Source organism: Stegodyphus dumicola, chromosome 11, assembly GCF_044657685.1.
Source record: "Stegodyphus dumicola isolate Sdum_Otavi_A_Nest chromosome 11, ASM4465768v1".
Classification (NCBI taxonomy): Eukaryota; Metazoa; Arthropoda; class Arachnida; order Araneae; family Eresidae; genus Stegodyphus; species Stegodyphus dumicola.
In genome coordinates, this window is record NC_140778.1 from 118,377,130 (window position 1) to 118,403,146 (window position 26,017).

Sequence of the window (26,017 nt, forward strand, 5' to 3'; positions counted from 1 at the left end):
AATAGGGCATTGCCATTCGAAAATTTCGAAATATTTTCACTGCAACCGTAAAGGTTCTATTGTTTTAAATCATCACAATCTTGAACCCGTGCCTTCAACTAACAATGTCTGAAATTTCATTTTAATTAGTTGAGTAGATGAGCCGCTAGGCTTATCTAATGGTCAATGGATTATATTATTATTTAGTTTAATTAAAAAATCAAAATATTGTTAGAGAATTAATATGTACGTATTTATGTTTCATTAAAATATAGAATTCCATACTACAAGTAAATGATGTTTTGATTTTCACATAGTTTTGTATGAAGATATAATAAACAAAATTTCGAACAAAACTTGTCAATTCAGAGAAGAAAGTACAAAACTTAGCAATGATTTATAATCTTGCAAAGAAAAGTCTGTGAAATTTATTTAAATTTAGCACACAAAATATAAAAGTTTTTCTCAGTTACAAAATACTTCCAGAAAAAATGCATGTTAGGAGAATGTGATTAGGGTAACTGGATGTAATCATATATTCCAGTACTTTCTAATTGATTTGAGAAGAGTGCTGTTTGCATTTATTTCCTTCTGTAAAAAAGAAATGCATTTAGTATACATTAGAATTTGTATAAGCACAGAATAATTACATACGTTAACAAATGGGTAAAAGTTTAATGCAGGAATGCATTTATTTCCCCATTCCTGTATAATAAATAGCAAATTAATAATTAGTTATAAAAAAGTCCTTTATACAGACGAGAACGTTTAGGCGTGTTACCACTAGTGTGTAAATCCTGTGACCAACACAACGAAAAAATTATCTCACTTTAGAAGCTAAAAATCAAAATCAAGTTTCAAAATACTTTTTGAAGCTGTAATTTATTAGACTGATTACACATGCCCCTTGTTATTTCACGGAGTAAATTTTTAAACAATTCTGTTATTAACATAAAAATATTGGCAAAATTTCTCCAAGTATTAAATCGTATGAATATACTTATTGTGACCGTCTCATATTGCGGTTTTCAATATCCATTTATAAAAATATGTAGAAAGATATTTAACTGCACAATACTAGAACTACATTAAATAATACTAATTTTAATAGCCATAGACGCCATTTATGCAACTTGAGAAAATACGTATAAGTTATATTTTTGCGCAAATTCTACATGTGTTCTTGGTATTTATAAAAAGCACCAGATTTTTTTCCTAATCTTAAAATCATCATTGTAATTAATGTAATGTTATTATATTGTTGTTGTTAGTTCGTTATGCTCACTTTTCTGACAGTAATATCAACCGAAGCCCACGAAAATCCTCGTGGCAAGGAGCGCAAGATACGCCTGTCGTTGGTAACAGCCTTGAACATTTTTTACATGTGGCAGTGCCAGTTAGCTCAGTTCCGCCCCCCCAGTTTTTACATGGAGGTAGGAAAGGTACTTCCATGAGTTTTTATGGAGGGGGGACGGTTCCGAGGGTCTCCTACCAAACCACACTTATTCCTCATAATCGTATAATTAGCCTTATTGCATGTTTTTCCCACAGTACCACGTGATCAATTGCATTGTACGGCTATTGCATTCTGTTACTAAGTTTGGTACGAATCCTGTACCATAATTGCTAGTAACCAATGTATCGACCTTTGTGTACCTTAAACACAGTTGCATGCTAAATATATTTTGTATAACATATTCCTTTTTCCTAACTATTGTTGTACTATAGGGATTGAATGCGTATCGAGATCAAATTATATTGTACGCTACCTACTTCTTCTGTATCACATCACTACCTGCGGTATTGTAACGTGACTTTGTCATAGCGAATATCTAGTTTATTTCACTTACTTTCAACGTGTTGCTTTGTCAAATATATGTACTTGGCTATGCAATGTATCCCCATCCAGTTGTTAGTCTTCTGAATTAAGTCGAATTCTGAATGCTTTACGCATTTCCCATGTATCAGTACTTCCAGTCACACACTGATGGCTATTGTATTCTTTTATTTTTATTTCTTTAGGTATATCCTCTGTGTATTGCTGTAATCATTTACATTCATTATGTCACTATGTTCTCTATTTTTATGTTATATTGTCATTAAGTCTAATTCTACTGTCTATATTTTACTCATTGTATATTATTGGGCTGCCCAACATCAGACTGTACTTTAGCTTATGTATATTCTATATTTGTGTGTATTATACCTTTGTAAAACTTTTGCTTATTGTCAAAACTCGCCCTTTTTGGCCCCGCATGCTTTTGTTATTTTATTTAATAAATGTGGGGCCTGGGCGGTTGGTCTGTTGGACTGCCCCCGGGTTGAATTTGGTTCTGGGTTTGGGCGCCTGATGCGTGGCGTCTTGTCATTCCTCTTTAGGCTCTAGATATAGGTGGACGTGGTGCTAAACCGATTAACCTTTTGGTAAAGGGACAGTGCCCACGTCCTCCGTTGCTTATCGCTTATCGCTTACCAAACCACACTAAAGGACTTTCAGCTCACTGCAAATTTAGAGCGCAGTCATGCCGCACCGACATTAAGCATTTGCAAACATCCATCATTTCTCCGGGATTCGATTCCGGACCATCGGCACGGAAGTTAGCGACGCTAACCACTATAGCGGTTGGATGACATTATCCTGCTAATAACATGAAATTAGAATGAATAACATGCTTAAATTCAAAATATGAAAATAAAAATATGTCAAATTGTTGTATTAATTTAATGCTTCTTGTTTACGTTTGCAACGTTTCCAAAATTTTGAAGCAAGACTTGATTGTAAAAGAAATTCTGTAAGGACTCTTGTATATTTTCTTTCGAATGCATATTTTTTCATTGGGGTAGGTACTTCTGTCAAACGAACTTGAATCTAGGGCTGGATACCTCTGGTTTTTAATTTAAAATTTGAAAATTTCTTTTCAATTTATAGATTAATTTTGCTTAAATTTTACCGTTGAGTAACTGAAACGTTAACATACATATGCGTAATATATAAGGTCCTTGCAAACTGCGGAAAAGTGTACTTACTTCCTCCATAACACACACGCAAAAAGAACGATTCCGATAAAGAGCGTAGCCAGTATAATTCCAAGCAGTATAAGAAGGGCGGTGTTTTGTTTTTTGTCTTCTGCAATGAAAAATATGGCATTGTTACTCCACTACACTTAAAATTAAAGATCTAGAATTAAATTATCTAGATGAAAACTGTTGTGATAGTATGCAGAAATATTTGAAATTCCGAGAAATATTTATATATAACCAATAAGATACACAACCTATACCTAAATTAAAGATTTAGAATTAAATTATTTATATGAAAATTGTTGTGATAGTATGCAGAAATATTTGAAATTCCGAGAAATATTTATTTATAACCGATAAGATACACAACCTATACTCAAATTACAGTTGAAATAGAAAGGTGTAATGACTTAAAAGCATTTTTCACATCTGACCGAGTATCTCCCAAAATGTTGGACAAATTTTAATCAAATGTTTGTTGATACATGTTGATATAATGTAAAACAAGATACCCCAGGGCACAGCCCAATATAGTTCTGCCACAGAATGTCATTTCCATTAAAATATTTATCAGTTATATTCAAAACTCCGCTGTCTGTAGTACTGCAGTCAATAGGTTTATAGAATAACACATCTTCGCTAACATCAGTTTCTACAACATATCTTATATGTAATCAAGTGAGCATCTTTACGTACATGTATTACTACTTTTTCTATTAATTGATTGCAAAGATCTTCAGATACATCGTAAAATTTTCTTCACACTGTATTATCTGCAGACTAAATCATTCTATGTTGTTCAGCGTGCGATTCGCAGAGCATCCTGGCTACCATGTCAGTAACCGCAGATAGCACCGAAGTTTTCCACACTGAATGGTAATTTTTGCATTTTGTTATTCTATAAAAAAACCTTACATGATGCAAGCAATCCTATTGATTGCAAAGATCTTCAGATACATCGTAAAATTTTCTTCACACTGTATTATCTGCAGACTAAATCATTCTATGTTGTTCAGCGTGCGATTCGCAGAGCATCCTGGCTACCATGTCAGTAACCGCAGATAGCACCGAAGTTTTCCACACTGAATGGTAATTTTTGCATTTTGTTATTCTATAAAAAAACCTTACATGATGCAAGCAATCCTATTGATGTTATAGATCATAGTTTTTGAAAACTATTCTTGCTGTTTATTTAAAATGTCTAATTTTCTTTGAAAAATTCTGTAGTTTTGCCAACGTGGTCTGCATATACGTTTTCATTGTTAGTTTTTATGCTATCTACGGCCAAACTCTTCATAGAGAGCAAATGTATTGATCGTTCTGGGTCATTAAGAACCTTATATGTAAACCCCAATGATAAGTACTTTGGATCACTGGTTTGTGCACACGTACACGGGATTTCTACATTTAGGATTACTATTTTGAGTAGCTGTATAACCGCTATTTGCATTTACGTGTACCGACTTTCCTCTGCTTTATTTCTCTTCTCATTTCTTTTTTAATCCAGTTACGTATTTAGGTATATTATTCTAAATAAATTAAAACTACTTTACTCCAGTTTTGAAATTAACCTCAATAATAATTTAGAAGTGTACCAAGAGCCCCCAGTCACGCCGTTTTTCTCATCTCGCCTCACCGGCGCTTGATTCCAATGCGGAAGCAAGACTTGATGTTGAGGTTCTTCTTCCGCCAAGAGTGTGAATTATTTCCAGAATTAGTGCCCCAGATACTTGGACGAAAGTTGTGGATTACGCATAATCGTATAGATGATTAATCTATTACCACGCCTATTGGACTTTTTGTGGCTTGTTTGTACTCGAAAATAATATATTGGTACAGCTGCGTAAGCCCATTGCAATAATCTTGCGCCCCATAGGTTGGAAACCGAAAACCGAAAATGAGATTATATCTAATGCAAAACAAAAGCATATATGTTTCGTCAGAAATGGCTTCGTATGGTATAATGAGAAACAATAAAATAGCAATTTATAAGAAGGTCTTTATTGTTAAACTATTTTTGTTCCTTATGCGAACTTTCTTTGAATAATAATTTAAAAGTTATGCATTTTTTCAGAAATTGAGTATGAAAAGAATAGTATGAATATCAGTTAATAAGAAGAGGATGAAGAAACTGACTCTACCTTTGCATGATCCTTCAAATTCGACAAAACCACGTCGACAGTAGCATTCTTTGTTTCCATGAATGTCCAAAGAGCATTTGCCATTCGGGCCACAGCTGCAGTCTGGAAATGACGAAACAAAATTTATGAAATAAAAGACAATACATGTATCGGCTTTTATCGCAATGTTTGGAGGCAGAAATTTTTTTTATCATTATATTACTACAAAAAAGGTGCAAGAAATATAACAAAATTATTAATTTTTTTATTTTTACAAAATAAATTAGAGAAGAAAGTTTTAAACAAAAAGCGATATAGACTAAATACATTTCCTGTTATCGCTGAAGAATTTGTCCAATTGTAAGGTTGAGAAGAATACCAGATTTTCAAGCAGGAAATGTGAAAAGTGAATTTTGCCATCAATGGAAAACGAACTCTGGATCTTGGAATTATTAGCTGGGATTGCTGATTCCTACTGTAAAAGTGGGAAGATAGGAGAGCCATCATTTTTTAGAAGAACATTACGACGATCTGCCATAACAACGAGTTACTATTTAAATTTTATGCTTTCTCATTACATTCTCCTAAATTTTCAAATGTTCTTATTCAGAGTCATGGAAAATTAACTAACAGTTCATCCACTTTCCCATATGTTGATTATAGTTTGTATACAACTTTTCATTTTCACTCTAATTAATAGAATTGTACACTTAGATGAATTAGGCTTGTTATTATTTACTTAGCTATCTGTTGCGTTTTCAATTTTTTTAATTAGTCATTTTAATTTCTTTTATAATTCAGTATTAATTTCATCCTGGTTATACCCAAAATCACATAAATGATTCAACATTAACATCTATAACCACTAAATCTCTAGAAATTTTTCTCCGAGTCACAAAAGTAATACCGTAATTTTCTCATATTAGGGGAAAGAAATTCTCATAAATTTCCTTTTTTCATCTTTCTGGGAAAGGAATTCGTGATCGAGGTCAGTGACGAGTATCAAAATTAATCAAATGCCACGAAACAGTAAAGTAGCATTTTAAGGCTAAATTACGATTACAATGAAAGCAATAATAACTGTTATACGGACTGCATTTTAGAAACACACATGTTATTAGTTAATTAAAACAATATTTATTTGTTAATGACACATTTTTATTTACATTAGTGCTCATATCATACCATCTAATTATATTATTCTTACTCTTTAAAAAATATTTCGGCCGCTGAGAAAATTCAGCTGTTTGTCTTGTACGAGTAAAATACAAACTGTAATGAAAAATTTAAAAAGTCTCTTGACGACATATGGACTATAGTTTTTTATCAATCACAAGAATTTAGAGAGACAGAACTTTCGCTTTCTCTCTTCTAACAGTTTTAACAACCACAAAAATTTTTCTTTTTATATCGAATTGTTGTTAAACAAATTGTATTTCTTTGTAATGCGATGTCTGACAAAATCTTAAAAGAATGTTTTCAGATACTGATAAAGTTTCAACTCCAGCAACTCGAACTAAGTAATTATTTAAACAAATATGATTAATACTTGCGACACTATTAATAAACTGGGTAACTGAATACCAGCAAAGAGTGCCATTTTGGCCATCATTCATATAGCTCTAGATGACCCAAAGAAGGAAAATAAAGTTTCAAAATTTGTGAATGAATTCTACTTCATAATGGAATAAATTTTTGATCCAGGTTCGACTAAAATTAAATAATTTTATTTACATTTTTCTTATTGCTGCAAGAGCAATTATTGAATACATTTGAGATTAACAGAAACTTGGGATGCTATTTTCTGCTTCTCTTCATGAAGGAAAAAGTAGCATTATATATTCTGCTACTGTTTCAGTAAGAATAAATAGAATATAAGTTAAAAATTGATAAATTCTTATAAATTGGCTGGCATTACGACTCATACAGATTATGAGTGGCGAACTGTAGAATATGCAATCCAGTTGCTCAGCATGTTCGGAGACAGAGCAAGAAAATTGTAACTGTTGCCCTAACAATTCTGTAGAGGTTCGATGGAAGAAATTTGAAGATCTAGAGGGCAAAGGGAAAGTTAATGGCATAATACAGGAACTTTTTTATTACGTTCTCTATACGATCTTAGAGCAACGTTTATCATTACGTTATGTACGTATTTTATTATGTACTTTGAGCAAGCTGATATCTTTCAGGATATCAACTTGCTCAAAGGAAGCCCTCGACAAGTGCGACAACATTGGCAATATAACAGGTGACAGCACTTTGTAGACCTATCGTCGAGTCATTAAAGTTCTGCACACATTCTCGCAAGGTTACTTGGTAGTATGGGCAGCAGAGGAATCGTCTGAGTGCATGCCATTTTGTCCAAAGGAAAGAGAAGTTACAGTTTTTTTACTCATTCATATAGTACTATAATCCTTATTTATTATGTTTAATTTCTAGTTATATTCTCGGTCATGGATTTTAGAGTCAGAGTTAATAATAACAATAATCGTAATAATGAACGAGTTACGACCTGGCACGTCTTTTCTTGTCCATTCTCTACAAAAAAAGCACATTACATAGTTATGAATACAAGTCATTTTGTTCCCTAAACATAAAAACGGGCAAAGTGGGATTTCTTTCTTCCTCTCCTTTCCTCCCACAATGCGAAATAATGAGACAAGTTCATGCTGCCGCATTACAGTTACAAGGAAAGCATTTTCATTCTTTTAAATGAATTTTAGTAAAATTTAATGTTATTTCTTAGTTACGATACAAACAAGTTTTCGACGTAAGATTCCCTAGAGGCTAGATTAGTCAGCTATACCGTGTACAATTACATTACATAAAACTGATAAGTCTAAATACAGAAACAAACATGCAAGGAGGAACAAACATGCCATGCCTGTGAATATTTTCTCTTGTTCCAAATGTTATAAACTGCATTTCAAAAGACTATGAATATCATGAAAATAAAACAGTTGTTTATCAATTTGCAAAATATACTAAAGTTTTATATTGTAAGGTTTTACATAGTAAGGCTTTACACTGTACTATATATTAATGTTGGCTAATCAGTATCTCTGAAAGTCTTTCAAATGTTCATGTCACAGAGTATAATATCTATTAGCTAAGTATCTTTTCTAGACAACTGAAGCGCGTCTGGAAATGAATCTGAGATCGTTTGAAAGAACATAATTCAACAGCTGTTGAAGTGTTTCTAGAAAAACAAATATTGAAAATGATACACGTTGTTCTTTTGTAATGGGCATGATCAGTAAATATAAAAATAGAAGCTGAAGACATTTTTAAATTACAAAAATCGAAAAGGAAAATCCTTAATCATTTAATAATTTATGATATTAAGGAAATTTTTTGGTTTCGGTCTCTTTAATTAATAGTATCAGAATCAGTGCTTAAAATAAGGAGCAATTTAGGATTTTCACTGTACATCTAGCAATTTAGCAACTAGATACTTACACATTTCGTTTTAATAATATCTACTTTTTAACTAAGAAAAATCTCTCTTTTATTTTAGAACAAATTTATAGCTTTTCCCTGAGTGGGGTATCTAGAACAGGTATTCATTTGAATATGCAAATGAAATTACGTTAGGATAATTATTAAAGATTATAAAAAGGTAGTAATAAATGTAATGAAAGTTTAAATCGACTGAAAAATTATAAGATTCCTTCGAAAAGCAATAACTGTGACACAGAGATTTTGATCAGTCTGCTGATGCCACATGCAATAAAATTACATAAAACTGCTAAACCTAAATCAGAAAAACAAACATGCAAGGAAGGTCGTCTTTGGATATTTCCTCTTGCTCAAAATGTTATAAATTGCATTACATTATTATATTTTTTCTTATAGATTTTTTTAATTATAATTTTATTTTTAAAATTTGTATGAATATCAAGAAAGCAAAACAAAAATCTTTCAATTTTAGTTTCTACAGCAAAACATAGTTAGCAGACAATAGTAAAAGGACATCTGTTATAAAAGAATAGAATGTGTGAAATGAGGTACTTGTATAGTAAAATTATTATAGATCCATGCAGAAATGTGAAAAGATAAGTACTTATAAGTTTGAATTCGTTAAAGAAAAAATTTGTAAATTTTTAAAGCATATGAGTCCTCTTTTTCAAAAATATATCTGTATATGATATTGATTGATTTTAATGGAATGTTATTCGAGTAAATAGTTTTGTACCTCGAATGAGAGAGCCTTTAATTAGATTTCTTAGAACACAGAATAGGCAAGGCAACATAAACATAATCGCATAATTTCATACAATAAAAAATTATAAATTGCGTATATTTTAGGATAAGAAACTGAGAGATGAAAATTTAAAACATGTTTTATTAAATTATGTTTTCCATTATAATGTCTTCTAATCCGTAAAAAAATCCAAATTATTTTCTTTTCAGTAGCCATTCATCGCATGCAGATGTAAAAAAATAGGCTTAGTGGACGTGCAATAAATGCTATTTTGCTTTTAATTTACACAGATGCTTAGTCAATATTAAAATATTTTACTCGGAATCTGAAAAGATTTTGACTTCTGATAAAAAATAATAGCTTATTTTTATTGAATATATATGTAGATGTAATGTCATCAACCGCATTTTCTCAGGAGAACTATGAAGAATTTTACATTTCATTTCACATTCTTGAACAAATGTAGCGTCTACAAAATAACTGTAGCATAAAAAATAGTACCTATTTCACATGTCCTTCCTGAGTGCGGAGGCACACAAGCGCAGCTGTAATTTCCATTAGAGAACTTGCATTTCCCTTTGTTTTGGCATGGATTTGGGTTGCAAGGATCTAAAAAGAAGAAAGAAAAATTAAATCTCTGTTTTATTACATTAAAATACTTCATTATCCTAGTTGAGTAAAATTTAATTAACGTTCAAATAAATTTTCAAGGTATTATGACTTTTATTTTCTGACTTTTGCAGTCGCTTCATCATCGAAGAATGCAAAGCCATTTTTTAATTGGAAAAACGAAAAAACGAGCCGCCGCTGTTGAAAAGTCGGACATATAAAGACGGACAAGAATTAAGAGAGCTGAGAGATGTTTATGAATGTGATGCACATTGCAGATATTTTTTGATTAATTCTGGCTGCAGAAAACTGAAAATATGTTTCGTTTGACCAGAACTGTTGGAATATGGAAAATGTAAGATTTTGTTCTTTTAATATATTTCGTGTTTTTAATGTGCTGTTTCGAGATTTTGCTTGAGTAGCCAATGTATATTAAGGTACATTGTCAAAGAATATTGTAGATACCCAATACCCCAGAAGTTCATATAGAAATTTTGTCTTTAAGCATCGATCTTTAGTATTCCCTATCACTACAGCTTAATATATATTGGTCCAGCAAGAAGAGTCTTGAAATTTCGCACCAATAAGCGCGAAACTTGTAATAGGAAAAAGGAAACACATCAATATTGCTGTTCAATATTGCTGTTCAAAGAACCACATTTTCCTTTTTTCTGTAACTGAATTTATTGAAAAATATCTTCCGTCGACTATTTAGTTTTTTAAAAACAGTCCAAAGTCATAAAACTCTTTCAGTCTGGTTGATTATATGACCCATCTTTACTTTTAGTTTTTTTAAAATTTATTTCATAGTTGATTTCGCGCTTTGTCAGTATACGGCCCATTAGTTTCATCTCCCTTAGCTGAAAATTTTCTCGAATTTCCTACATTCCTGGAGGAGTCTGTATTCTGGCAGCTGAAGAAAAAGGTTTTGTTTAAACTTCGAAAGCTTAGTCCTGCAAATTTACACAACATGCGCTTATTCTTGTTGCTAATTGCTAATATCGTCAACACCTAGTCATTTATATAAGCCTAGATCGATCTCTGTTACTTGCTTTTTAATACAAACGAATTATCCATTAAAACACTGCATATTTTTAATTTTACGTGCTTAACTTATTTTAAATTTTTTAATAATATTTCATTATGCTGGTGTGAAAACTTTTTTTATTATTTTTTATTTATGTTTACTTGTGACTTTATTAAACTTTACAATATGTGCTGCATGCGTGTCTTAAAATTTTAAAGTTAAATGCATTATTTTATATGCATTATTTTATATAAAATGCATTTATGTTTAAATGCATTATTTTATATAAAAATTACAGTGTGTTTCAGTAATTGCTAAATTAATTATTGACGTAAAGAATTACGTACCTTTGCATATTCCGTCAATTTCCATAAATCCATCTGAACAAATGCATCGCTTAACATCATAATTTTCGAAGAAGCACGATGAAGCTGAGCCACAGTAACACTCTATATGTACACAAACAAGAAGTGGTTATTAGTGAAAAATATTCAAGTATAATGTCTTTGAATCGCTCTGACATAATATTTAGATATATGACTAAAATGTGTCAGGTATGTGTTATTGAAAATGTACAAGTTCGATTTTTAATTAGGTAAATTTCATTTTGAAATTGTTTTCAACCCAAATAGGCATTAGCCCAGAAGGGATAATAGTCTAGAAATGACATTTTGATTCGAATCACTTTAAATGTGCGAATTAATTTTCAAATCGTTGCCACCAAATATTATTGCCCTGTATTATATTTAAATAATGGAAAAATCTGCATAAATGTGTGTATGTTTCTCTCATTGTGAAAACCCGAAACCGAGAGACATCGAATTTTGAATACTGTAGTCCTCCAACCAAGTATGGCGCATGGAAGCTCGAATCTTGAATTACGAATTTTTTTCATTAACTGTTTCACATTTTTTAAACTTTAATGAATTTTTGATTAAGAAACTCAACGATTTCAAAGCGAGCAATGGCAACACTCTGAATGAAATTAAATATTTTTATCCCAAAGCGCGAAACTATCTATCGGAAATTTTAAATTACGTTGCTTTTAAATATTTTAGCCCAATGTGGCGTTAGCCCAAATACTGTCGAAACGTGTATATGTCTCTAAATGAAAAACACACCTGTTTGGCGTAATATAAAATCTGGAAGCTTGCAGATTTTTTAGTTTATATTTTTGTTATTAGTCACTATCAAAGAACTGACAGGCTTTTGCAAAATGTTCTTGCTTCATTAAGAAGAGAGACTAGGGTTTTACGCACTGAGATACCTTCAGTGTTTGAACACTTATTTTCGCATGCCTGAGAAAAACATTCATTTTCTTCATTTAATTATTTATTTGTGTATGCAGATTTTAAAAACATAAATTTAGTGAGTCACTAATGATGAGATTATATAAGCACTTATTACGAACATCCTTCACCATGGGCTCTACCTTTCGGTATTAACACTTGATTGATTTTCGGTATTAACACTTGATTGCGGTATTAACACTTGATTGCTTGATTTTTTAATACTGGAAATGTCTAAAAATCGAAGTGATTGAACCACAGTAGATTGCCTATTATACTGTAGATTTTGTTTTCTTTTCAGGTTTTTTATTTGCATTTACATAGTTTGTAAAATGGGATTAAACTTATAAATACATAAAATAAATTCTTCTGCGTTAAACCAATTCAAATGTCTTGCATTACAAAAATATTGACTCTAAGAATGGTTAAAATTCAGATAGACAATGTCTGTAGCACTTTTGTAAATTAACATTCTGTATTTTATGCACGTTATCAGTCAGACTTAGAAAAGCTCTCATAGTCACACTAGTGAACAAAATTAGTGCTTATATCATGCGCAATACTTTAAGTTATACAGTTTAACAAGAATATCACATAAATTTCAGAAAGAATTCATTGAAAATAATGAAAGTCAATTCTGTCTAAAAAAACGAATTAAGTACATAGTAAATATGTTTCATTTTACATTCTTTTTTAGTTTTGTTAAGAATGTATATTTCTATTTTAGCCTGAATTAGAAACAGATAATTGATATAATTTGTGAAAACAGATGTAATAAATTACTAAATTAATTTACTTCCAATAATTATGATGTCTCAGCTTTATACATTGTAAAGTATTAAGTAGGTATACCCTTGCATATATTCATAATATTTTGGTATCCTTCTTTACAGAAGCAAGTCTTCACAGTAGCAGCTGCCGATCCATTAAATTCACAGCTTGCTTCTCCGCCACATTCACATGCTGCAAATGAAGACATATACTTTTAAAAAGGGAAATAATTGCATAAGTGTTTGATAGTATTTTCAGAATTTATTAACATGATATTTAGGTAAATATATAAGCCCTAAATGGAAAGCTATATGTAAATTTTGAAATATATTTATTCATGTTTCAGTGTTCAAAAAATATTTTTATTCATAAAAATATTCAAAAAATAAATATCACAGGCATGAAGAGAAATTTTTTGAAAATTTAGCTCTCTTAATTTAAGTTTGCACTAGAAACTAATCATTGTCATGAACTAACTTGTCGTTTAGTTTTACTTAGTAAACTCATATTTTTAATCGCATTCAAAATATGTTATGTTTTGGCTTCTATTACTATGCAAAATTTAAATGAATTACAAAGAAATATGCTTAGCAAAATTGAATGCATAAACAATAAATTAAAAATTTATTACTAACATGATAACAAATTAAGAATTTTTAAATATTTCCTATAACTGCATTTTAATATTTTTTTAAAACGCTTATAAATTTTCTACTAGATAAGGCACTATATGTTGAAATATATACATACAATAAATACATATCTTTTTATTTCGCTGTTCAGAGAAACATGAACAAAGATTTAATACAGATTGCAACAAAACAATGAAATGATGAAAAAATTGAGGTCGTTTCTAAATTCTATACCCAAAAACTTATGAATTCTCCCTACACTTTGGGCAAGGGAAGTTTCGCCGTTATAACTTTCTTAGGCCTGTGTCAATTATGATATAATAGTAAAAAGCTTTTAAATGATATACACTCACTTCCAAAAGTTAAGCACGAAGATGTAAAATGCAAAAAAATCAACAAATACTACTTTGATTGACACAAAATTCGGCAGGAAAGTAGCATATATATTTATGTAAAACAAAATCAATAATTATATACAGAAATGAAAAAAATATTAAATTTTTGTAAGTTATCAGATAATGACACACTGGAGACTTAAACAGAATTATGTATAAAGTGAAAATAAACAGCATAAAATGAAAAAAAGGACATTAATAGGGTATGTGATCCCCCTCCCCTCATCTGTATACAAAGTTTACACCTTGTGACCATGCTTTCAATTAGGTGGTCAACCACCGCAGAATTAAGCAATTGCCATTCTTCTTGTAGAGCAGTTTCCAGCTCAATAAGAGTAGCTGGAGGTGGGAAACAAGAAGATACAGCACGACAGAGAGCATCCCAAAAATTTTCAATGGGATTAAAGTCGGGCGAATATGCTGGCCATGCCATACGCGCAATCGCTTTACGGTACAGGTCAGTTCGACGCCAACGTGTCGACGCCAACGGTTCAACGCCAACTGTTCGACGCCAGCGTTTCGATGCGTGGTCAATTCGACACGAAGTCGTTTCGACGCGGGGTCAGTTCGACACCATACTTTTTTTTGCTTTTGTTTGAGGCCATACTTTTCATATTTTTATTTATTTTTAGAATAAGTTTGCATCATCATTCAAATAAATTTGATGTCATCATCATTTGGTGTTTCACACCCCACATTATGGGAATTCATAGATGGTCTCAGGCGTGTTCAAAAATCAATTGATAAATGTTATGAACAATATGTACGTGGAGATGAACTGGCGCACAAGCGGAATAGGCATCTTCGAGCTGATATGAGAATTAAAGTACTAGCTGAAGATTTTGAAAATCGAGAAATAATGGAATACCTGAAAGGTGGGGTGCATAATTTTGCAATGGATTAGTGTAATAACAGTTCTGTGATGTAATCTTATTTATCTCTAATCTTATTTATGTGTAAGCTTATTTATCTGTAATTATATTTGTCTGCAATATAATATAACTACTTTGTAACCGTATGTTTATTTACCATTTGTGTATTTTGCCTTTTTGATGCTGTTTTGTGAAATAAATAAATAAAACAAAAACCTCCCTCATGTCTCGGAGCCTTGACGTTGGCGAGGGGGCTTCTCACTAATCTGGGACACATACAAAAGTCTAGAACACTTTCACACATATACACAACATATATTTATTTCAAATATGCATACAAACAATCGCTAATTCAATAATTCAGTCATATTACTTATTTATATTAATTCATATTTATTCTAAAAATAAATAAAAATACGATAAAAATATGGCGTCGAACTGCCCCTGCGTCGAAACGTACGGCGTCGAACTGCCCCAGCGTCGAAACGTTGGCGTCAAACCATCGGCGTCGAAACGACTTGCTTCGATCGCTTTACTCTCCAGGTAGTCATCGACGATGTCAGCTCTATGGGGACGTGCGTTATCGTACATTAAAACAAAAGTTGGGCCAACTGCTGCAGCGTACAATCTCACAATGAGCTCTAGGATTTCATCTCGATACTGGACAGCCGTCAAAGAACGCCGTTTAAACATGTGCAGGTCCAGTTCGGTATCCTAATGAAATCCCTGCCCACACCATAATGCTTCCGCCTCGGAATGCGTGATGTTCGGGGATGTTTTGGGACTGATTGCGTGTTCGTTGTTCACACCATATCCTTATACGCTTGTCATCTGGCTCCAGAGCAAATCTTGACTCATCAGTAAACATGACATTGCCCTAGTCAGACACATTCGAATTGACATGTTTCCGGCACCACTGTAATCGTGCCCCTCTTGATTGGACAGATAGAGGAACAGAAACTCGAGGTACCCGGGCGTAGAGTCCACTCATATGTAATCTTCGGCGTACAGTACCTGCAGATATCGCCTTACCAATGGACGCTGTAACCATATATGTCATACGTGTGGAGGTCGCTCTGCTATTCGGATTGGCTACAATAACAATATATCGATCTTCCGTGAGGGTTGTAATCATTGGTCGACCGGCTACGAGTCTTCGGACAACTGTCTGTGGGGTTTGGAATTGTTTCCATAAGTCTAAAATTACAGAATGATGAACGCCGTAGAAAGGAGCAACATCTGTGATCGATTGTCCTGCTTCAATGTGCCCCCAGCACGCCAGAGCTCAGAATCTTCCATTCGCCTTTTGGAAGTCATAGAAACACGTATGTCTTGCAAACAAATTGTGCGGAACTTTTAAACACCTTCTATCAGCACTTAAATCAATTTCTGTAACCCTTCATAAAGCTGGCTTCTTATAAGACTGTTTTCTTGACATGAAAGCGCGATTGGCTGTTATCTAACATATTTGCATACTTCCATCTACCTCTGCAGTGAATTGTATCCTCCTCAGTTTTGATTGGTTTCCGGAGATTAGCATTTTTCTCTCCGTGCTTAACTTTTGGAAGTGAGTGTATAATTCAGAACTATTTGACACCAAATTGCACATATCTCAATGGTAAGTAGCGAAATATTTAATTGCAGATATTTTAATAAAAGTTCTTGAAAGTGAAATATTCATTAATATTTAAATTCTGAATATTATCATACATAAGTTTTTATCGGTCTACGTTTATTTACAAGACAAAGTTCTGACACATTTCGCAAAAATTTATGAATTTTATACGAATTAACATTTTAATTATGAGTCTTATCATTTCTATAAAAAAATTGTGCCATCGGAGAAGTTTCTTCTTTAACGGAAAAAACATTTTTTTTTATTTTTTCGCAAATACAAGTTAAAATTTTATTTGCAAATTGTTTGCCTTAAATCTATGAAAACGGTATATTAATTAAAAAAAGGTATTAAAGTTTTCGATAGTTAATTTATTTAATAAATAATTCACCATTGCACATTTTTAATTATGTATATTAATTGTTTTATACAATACTAGGTATACCTTTCTGTGTTTCGAATATCATACATTCATGTATGATATTCGAAACACAGAAATTCAATAATTAATTAATTAAAAACTATAATACAAAGAACGAAATGGTTTAAAATATTATTAAAATTAAGGAAATTAATATAATGTTATTTATTTATTTTCTTTGTTAAAAAAATCAAGTTAAAACAGTCAAACAGTCAACGAATAAGTTGATAGAATTAATCCTCAATCAATTAAAAACTTTAATACGAGGAATCAAGCAGTTTACGATTAGGAAAGGAATTTGCAAAACATATGATAAAATTGTACTTATTTATTCGTGCAGTCTAAAGATTCGTGACCCTTTGAATTACATAGGAATTGGTTTTTGCGGCCGGCACGCATCTTTTTGTGGTAGTTTAGATTTGCAGTTACATTTTTTTAAACCCTGCTCAATATTAAGGGATTGCTTTAATGCTGTTTGCCATAAAATGATTCTGCAAGAGGGACATGTTCTTTCGTTAAAAGTCTTTCTTTGCAAACAGTGAATTCAGATCTTGCATATAATTGTTTTAAGAAAAAAAAAATGTGAACTTTAACGATACGGAAAACGTTAACGTGCACATTTTCTAGGTGAAATACGGAAAACTCTTGATTCCTCGCTTTAACGAAGCAAATTACCACCAGATTAGTTAGGTAATGTTCACATTTACGACTCTGAAGCTTTAGCAGTAACGTATACAATTACCTTACCTCTGCATATATTATTTAAATAGAGACCAAACCCAGGCGGACACTGACAGATTGCGTTTCCGAATTGGTCCTCAACGCATGTACCATTTTCGCACCCACAATCTAGATCAAACGAAAAAAATATTGTGAATGTCATGAATTTTATATTCATAAGATGTTTTGAAACTGAATGAGAATTTTTACAAAATAAACACATCCTACAGCAACAAGAACCAAAGCTATGGAATATTTTATTTATGAAAGTAGATCAAATGGCTAACAGACGGTTAAATCATCGCTGATTCCACGCAGTATTAATTTACAACATTACCATTTCCATCGTTTGCAAAGAAGAATCTTTTAATTTATACTGGCCTCTAAACCACTCATTCTACGTTAAATTGATGCTCATAAAATTACATTCACTTTGGTGTATAGATACTGCGTTTCGATTAGTAAAAATAACAGGAAACGACCAGGATATGAAATAAAGAAGAAAACGTAAATATGCTTTCCTCTTTTCATTTTATGTTTTGCTTTCTTCCCTGCATTTAAAGACATATGACATAAGCAGTATCTTTCGTCTTACTAGCATAAATTTAATGTATTTCGTTGTTTTTCGCTACTCAGTATATCCTGCGACGCGAAATACTGATGTTTAAATTGGAGACGCTTTCGGTAGAGGTTGTAGCAATTGTAACTACAATATGTGTTCTATACGAACCCCATGAACATATGTGCGTAATGTTCACCACATGACCACATGTCGGCATATCATGAACACATATCGGTATGTATTTATCTCACGAAGATTCTATATATACATTTTTGCTTTTAGCACTTCAAAAGTTACGGCTATTTGCTCTAGATACCAATTTTTACCACCTTATATTTCATTCAGGGACGATATAACCCTGAACGTTCCTCCAAAAGACGGATCTCAATCTTAACACATTCGATATACTCGAATAACATTTAGATAAAATTATTCTTGTTCGGAATTTTATTCAAGTCTACAAAATTTCCCCCTTATATTTTTATTTCTCTCTCACCGCACTGATCCAATTTTCGACAATATTATTCGTGTCTCCCAGGTGTTTTGCATGTCGAATCATATCGCCTAGTTAGTGATACCTAATGTGATTCTTGTTTCCTGATACAGAAGGCAGTTTAAGGGTAAAGATTCTTACCAGATACTCAATTCTTATAGATTTTGATGCACGTAGCCCAATGAATTCGAATAAATTTCAACTTTCTGTTTACACTAATAAAGGAAAATTAGCTGCCACGGCAAAATATACAAGCCAAAGTACACCTAATTTTCTCGTGAAAGATTAATGATTTAAAACGATTGCAGGGAGTTTGAAACGGTTGGAGGAAAACATCTCAGCCACTCCACCAACTTTTACATTTTTCTCACTTCTCTACTGTTGCTTAGCAACTTCATATTAATACGTTTGTAGAAGTATTAGGTGTTTCGAAGCAGGACACATAAAAAATGAGCAATGCTCTCGCCGGAACTCGAACTTGTACCTCTCAAATGCGTTCCGAGTGTGCTACCTTTCTGAGATTCTCAAATGCGTTCCAACTGTGAGAAGATATAGCAGAAGGAGGGTGAAAATATCTTATATACTCCTTCTTTTAAAGAGAGACTGGAAATTAAGAGACCCAAATGCCAAATCTTGGTGGTAACGAATTATTGTCCACCAACTTTTAGTTCGGGCTCCACTGTAGAGTCGTTAGATTATTTTGAAGCTGGAAACGTGTAAAATGAGCAATGCGCTCGCCGGCATTGAAACCTGGACTTCTAGAATATGCGCCGACTGCGCTACCATTTCACCATGGAGGCATGCTGGGAGGAGAGAGAAAATGCTTTGTAAATGTATTAATTGAAATTTAGTTACTACATTTTGAACTTACATTCTACATATCTAAGAAGGAAAGGTAAATTACAATCAAACGTTTTTCAACGTGTCTAATCGGAACTATAATGCGTCCAATTGCAAAGACTCATTCTGTAAATATAAATACCTTTCTCACAGTTCCTTCCCGAATAGGGAAATTTGCATGTGCAGGTATAATCAACGTACTCCACTTTACATTTGCCTTCATTCTGGCATGGATTGGGGATGCACGGATCTAAGTAAAAAAAAGGGAGAAATTCAGTGCAATGTAAATAATACATTCGATATTGTAAAATATTTGTACTTTTATAGAATATTGTAATTTTACCACCACTTCTTCTACATGTATGAATTTTTACTGTTAGTTCAAAATAAAGTATTAAACCAAAGCAGAAACGAATTATTCTGCTGAATGCCAGGAAAAGCACCAAAGTATCAAATATTAAAATGAAACGCAAATTGCAAATTCAGAGGTGTAACTCTTCAAATTATTTACTCATAAAATTAAGAAAATGCTTGAACTTTTTGAAAATAACTAAAAATGTTAGATTTTAAAGAAATGTGTGTTTGCTGGTGTGTAACTTCACGATTATCAGCTGAAACAATTTTTAGCTATGCCCTGACGATAATTTCATTATCTTAAGTGTAATTCTTTCAAAGTTTAAAGATACAGAAATTAAAATCAGTGTTTAAAATAGTCTCTTCAATTTGGCAATGATTTAAGTGGTAGAAAACGCCATAAATAACACCAAGGGAAGATTTCTGTAGTTATTTATTAAATATTCTAAAATTTAAGCCAAGATTTAATTTTCAGAATTTAATTTATAATTGTTTAACTAAATTGCTTGAGCATGAAACATGCAACAGATTCTTTTCTCAAATTGTACAAATTTTTTGCGACAAAATGCAATTTTCCTTTTAGAAATGATACCTAATCGAAGTGTTTTATAAATTATTTCCTTAAAAAGCTTTACTTATACCTAACACTGCGCAGATTGAATTCAAATTTGATGACATTAACAAGTGGTACACAATCTGGTTTATTATATCTTTAATTTTGTTTATAACGTATATTGTTTGATGCAGCTACTAAAAGAAATTTTAAAAGCAGCAATTGTTTTAATTAAATTCGTTACCTTTACATTTCCCATCTATATATCTGTATCCTTCTAGACAAAAACATGTCTTTTTCCCATCATATTTATCGAATCTACAGCCAGCATTTGGTCCACAGTAGCACTCTATGAACAGACAGAAGAACACATAGTAACACTCAGAGCAGAATTAAATAGAAATCATACAATACAATTTTATACAAATTTCGATCATTCAGCAAAAACAAGACAGCTTGGGATTTTAATATATGCTGTTTAACAGACTTAATAATGCTCTAGAAACGTTTTCGCAAATTTTATTTTAGCAAATTAAAAGAATGAAATCTTTTCAATGAATTACAGATGCGTTAATATTACAGACGTGATAGGTAGAAATCATTCTAGAAAAACGATTTGTACATAATTTTACATTCTTCCTCATTTTTATGCTTAATTTATATTATATGTCCAGCATTGCATGGTGACAGTAGGATGATCAGACGGTTATGCCCTTAAACTACCACAGGAGCTCGAATCAGAAGTATTACTGCTGTAAAGCTTTACGAAGTATGACTTTATTATGAGCTCACAGCTCAGGTGATATTTTACAGGAGCTAATAAAAGTCACAGACTACAAGTACGTAATTTGAAGTGTTTTCAATATTTGGCATTGCGGCATTCTATGTGCACTATGTTTATCGTTTATTTGCGCTTATTTTGCAAGATTATGATTGCACTGATATGCTATATAAGTACAGAATACTAACGTCGCGGTGTACTACTTAATATTAAGTGCACTAAGCACACTAATTAGTCCAAAGGGACTTGAGTCCCGAAGGACTATTACTTTCGTTTTGGCATTTTGCGTCGGACGGATAAATGTCGGTTCACTTTTCAAACTGTTGCCATAAAATGTTACAATCCTGCATTATATTTGAAGAAATTAAATAATGAAAATCTGCGTAAATGTATGTATATTTCTCACATTGTCATAAAATAACGGTACATAGAGTCATCGAATTTTGAATAACGTAATCCTCCAACGAATATGAGCATGTGGAAGACCAAATTTGAAATTTGAAATTTGTTTTATGATCGATTTCCTATTTTTTAAAACTTTGACGAATTTTTGATTAACAAACTCAAGGATTCCAAAGCGAGCAATGGCAACGTTGTGCAGAAAAAACATTTTTATCTCCAGCGCGTGAGTCTCTTATCGGAAATTCTAAAGATATGCTCGTTTTAAAACTATTTTGCGATATTGCTGTTGCACTGGATCTCATGGTTTAAGTGCGAGGAACATGATATTTAATAAAGAAAGGTAACACACAAAATGTTAAAAACGCCCCTTTGGACGTAATTTAAAATCTGAAACATTTCAGATTTTTTTTCTTTTATTTACTCTAACGTTTTGGACAACATCGGGTACGCATAGACATCCACAACTAGATGCAATTTCTTCGGTGTATTCAATTAGGTTTAATTGGTCTCTTGAACTTAAAATTCCACTTGAGTCCTGTTAGTTGCCGCTGTTGTTGTGACTTATCTCACTTTTCTGACAGTAACATCAAAATAATCCCGCGAAATTCATCTTGTCAAGGAGTCTATGATTGCCCCTGACGTTGGCAAGAGACTTAAGCACGACACAGGTGACGGTACGACTTTGCTTGATTCCACCCCACCCCCCCCAGGTATGAAGAAGAGCACCCCAGGAAGACAGATCCGTAGGCCTCCAACATCACTTCCCCTACGAACAACCACTCGAAAGGACTTTCGGCTAGCCGAATATCTAGATTGCCGTGTCGCACAGACACAATACATTTACACACATCCATGCCTTCTTCGGGATTCAAACCGAAGTCTTTCGGTACCGCAGTCATCCTCGATAACCACCATCACGGTTGGATGCCAGTCCTGTTAGCAGAGCCGGTTACCCCATTTCATTATTCGTTTCGTGATATTAATCATGCAGACGTTCCAAGAGTAGCACGTAAAGTCACAAAATAATTATTCCTCAAATAATTAATGCAAATTTAATACACTATGTATACAATCGTTGGCACTATGTATACAATCGTTGGCACTATGTATACAATCATTTGCATTATGTATACAATCGTTGGCGATCTATTTACAGCTTCTTTACGCTTTGTGTTTATATAAATCATTGAGAGCATACAAATGTCGCGATTAGTTTGTTATCAAGTCTAGTCTTGATATTAGTCTGTTTCATCTTTATGAAGCTTAAATGTGGATAGTGCTAGCTATCTGAACTGAAATATAGATAGTGCAAGCTAGCTGAAATTCCTAGTGTTCTACAGGTTAATTGATGTTTTACACGATAGCACTATTTGTTGTTAAGAAGTGATCTAGCAGATTTCTCTATTTGGGTGTAATTTCAGATTATTTTAGGAGATTATTTATATAAAGATTTCAGATTATTTATATAACGATTTTATTATTAGGAGTGATATGCTTTCTCTCCTTAAATCAGAATATTTTTCAGTGACCCAATCTTGTCTGAGAAAGGAAGGATATTGTTGTCCCGTTTTTTTCCCTTTAATTTAGTCTTGAGTGCCTACATTATACAAGGGCATAAGTTGTTTTCGGGGAGTTTAATGCGCTATTTGTTTATCAGCTTGCAACTTTTGAGATGATGGGTTGAATCCCCCTGCTCCACATATACAGTCCCCTAAGAGAACAAATGTTGCTCTAAAGGATATGTAGACAAGGGACCATGGACTTTTATAACCCAGTTTATCAAATTATTAATTTTAAAGCAGATCATTTAAATTATGTTTTAGCTTTCTAATCTCGAAAGCAATTAGATCTAATCCATAAAAGCTTCGCGAATTGTGTATTATAATTTTATATTGATGACTAAGTTAGTATTTTATTTTTATTTCATTTGAAGTATTTTTAAACTTGAAACATTAAGTAAAGGTGGCAACATTAAGTATCCAAATTTGTATACGAAATTTCCAAAACCTAATTTAGTTAAAGATGCTAGGCATTAAAATGTGTCAAAAGTTTTGGCATATTTTGACATTTTAAAAGTACCTGAGACCTTGACTGCTGTGGTGTTGTATGTAAATCACTATTTAACTAGATACTTTCAGGTAACAAAATCAATGCAACATGTGCCCAATACTTGCTGGCTTAAAACTATATCTAGTATATTGTGTTTCAACCCTAATATAGGGAAAAATACTTAACTTACCCAAAAATAGCATGAGCCTCTCAGTTTGACAAATTCATTTCTTAATTTCACTTTATTTAATTACTTAAGCATTATCTGAGATAAACACATAATATAAATATCATAGCACACATAAATATAAAAACTGCGCAGTTTTGTGAAAATTGAAAGCAAAGCTAAATCTGATGTCATCGTTCACTTTTCTTGTTTGAAATATCTCAACGTTTGGCACACACATTCTGGATGTTGTTTTACACGGTTACCGCCGAAAACATCGCGGCAAAAACATCGCGGACGAAAACTTCGCGGAGAAAACAACGCAAGACGAAAACGTAGTGCTACAAAACATCGTGGGAGAAAACATCGCAGTTCTAAAACATCGTGGTACAAAATATCGTCGTCGAAAATCATGGTAAAAAATAAAGTACCTAGAAATGCGTTCTTCAGGCATTAAATAAAGGTAACACACAAAACGTTAAAAAAAAACCCATATGGACGTAATTTAAAATTTGAAACTGTTCAGATTTTTTTGAGGGGTGAGGGGTTTGTATTATTTTTATATTTTTTATTAACTAATAAATATCAGTTGAAAATGTAAAATCGAAACTTAAGCAAAGAAAATCAATGCAACTTATAACACTTACTAGAATTTTAAACTGACATAATTTAAACAAAGGTCATTAATAAATTATTTTTTATAAAGTTTTACTTGCAATTCTTCATGAAAAGTATAATCTAAAAAAGAATAGAAAAAGGGAGATAAGTAACTGCATGGCTTTATCTACAAAAAATTGCTAATTATGACATTATTTTTTCCCCTTTGTTAATCTGATACTCTTATATAGAAAATTATTTCTTGTTTTGTTTAAATTTCTTGTTCTGCTTTTTTTTAATATTTATTAGTTAGTAAAAAATATGAAAGTAAAAATTATCCTTCTTTCCATATTGCGCTCACAAATCGTTATGGGAGTATCCATTTACAATTATTAAAGCATGTCTGCGATGTTACTGAAAAAAGCATATATGACCATTACTGAAAAAAGCATGTCTGCGATGTTAGCGTCATGTGATGATTTGTCGATACTTTATCTCTTGCCACGATATTTTCGACGACGATGTTTTTAAACTGCGAAGTTTTTGAACCGCTTTATTTTCTCCGACGATGTTTTGTAGCACAACGTTTTCGCCTTGCTTTGTTTTCTCCGCGACGTTTTCGTCCGCGATGTTTTCGGCTGCAACCTTTTCGGAAGCATTTGAAACATTGCTTACCCACGTTTTCATTCTTTTATTTATTTAGCGCTTAAGCATTTCGTATTAGTGCTTGACAATTACGGTAACCCTAATTATGGATGAACTATGTTAAATATTCTTCAGAGTATACATTATTTTAAGAGTGTCCAGAAATATTTTCTAAGCGAAACATTGTTTAAAGATAATAAGCATATTTTTTAATTTTCCCTAATAAAAATGATATTTCAGGATTCTTGAATTAACAAATATTCATTACATACCAAGCTATCAAATACCTGTAGTTTTTTTTTAATAGTATAAACAGTTTTTTCTAAGTTCTGGAAACCTAGCCAAAAATTTAGTGTTGTCCAGATTCATGACATACTAGCGTAACATCAGAAATCTTTAGAAATTTAGGTATATTTTTTATTTCCCAAATTTTCTTTAATGCAGTCCTTTAGCAAATTTCCCATTTAATTCATCATGCTTATCCCAAAAGACTCAATTTTTAAGCGGTCCTAAGAAATTTTTCTCCTGTGTTTTTATCAAATGTAAAATAAAAGGCTCCTAGAAGACGGTTAGCAGTTTTTAAGGTTTCTTTAATTTCATTCTACAAGAATAAAATGTTTGCTCTGCGCATCTGCCATAGTTGCCAAAACACTGAAACAAAATTTTCCTTTTATCAGTCAGATAACTGAATAGGACTAAACAGTATTGCAGCAGATAGCTTCATAACAATGTGAAGATTTGTCTCTGGCTGATAGTATTGGCTTTAAGTTCTAGAAATTGAAAGCTCAATTCCTAGAACTTTGCTAACATCCCACGCATTCATATACACAAGCTGTATTTTTTTATTACCTGTTGCAATCCTGTACATGTGTTGAAAAACAGCTACCAAGAATGAATTAA

The 26,017-nt window shown here is 32.3% G+C and overlaps 1 protein-coding gene across 2 annotated transcripts in view; it reads right to left on the minus strand.

Annotated features, from left to right (window-relative positions):
- Nucleotides 1–375: 375 nt before the first annotated feature.
- The window catches only part of LOC118196342 (uncharacterized), a 39,511-nt gene continuing 13,869 nt past the window's right edge, over nt 376–26,017 (minus strand). For both annotated transcript variants that reach the window (XM_035367774.2, XM_035367773.2), the window contains exons 5-13: nt 20,722–20,826; nt 19,713–19,820; nt 17,703–17,804; nt 13,102–13,212; nt 11,308–11,409; nt 9,826–9,933; nt 5,142–5,243; nt 3,007–3,106; nt 376–570 (exon numbers count right to left, since the gene is read on the minus strand). In XM_035367774.2, coding sequence (XP_035223665.2) covers nt 561–570; nt 3,007–3,106; nt 5,142–5,243; nt 9,826–9,933; nt 11,308–11,409; nt 13,102–13,212; nt 17,703–17,804; nt 19,713–19,820; nt 20,722–20,826 — 848 coding nt within the window. In that variant the 3' untranslated portion in view covers nt 376–560. The remainder of the gene's footprint in view (nt 571–3,006; nt 3,107–5,141; nt 5,244–9,825; nt 9,934–11,307; nt 11,410–13,101; nt 13,213–17,702; nt 17,805–19,712; nt 19,821–20,721; nt 20,827–26,017) is intronic.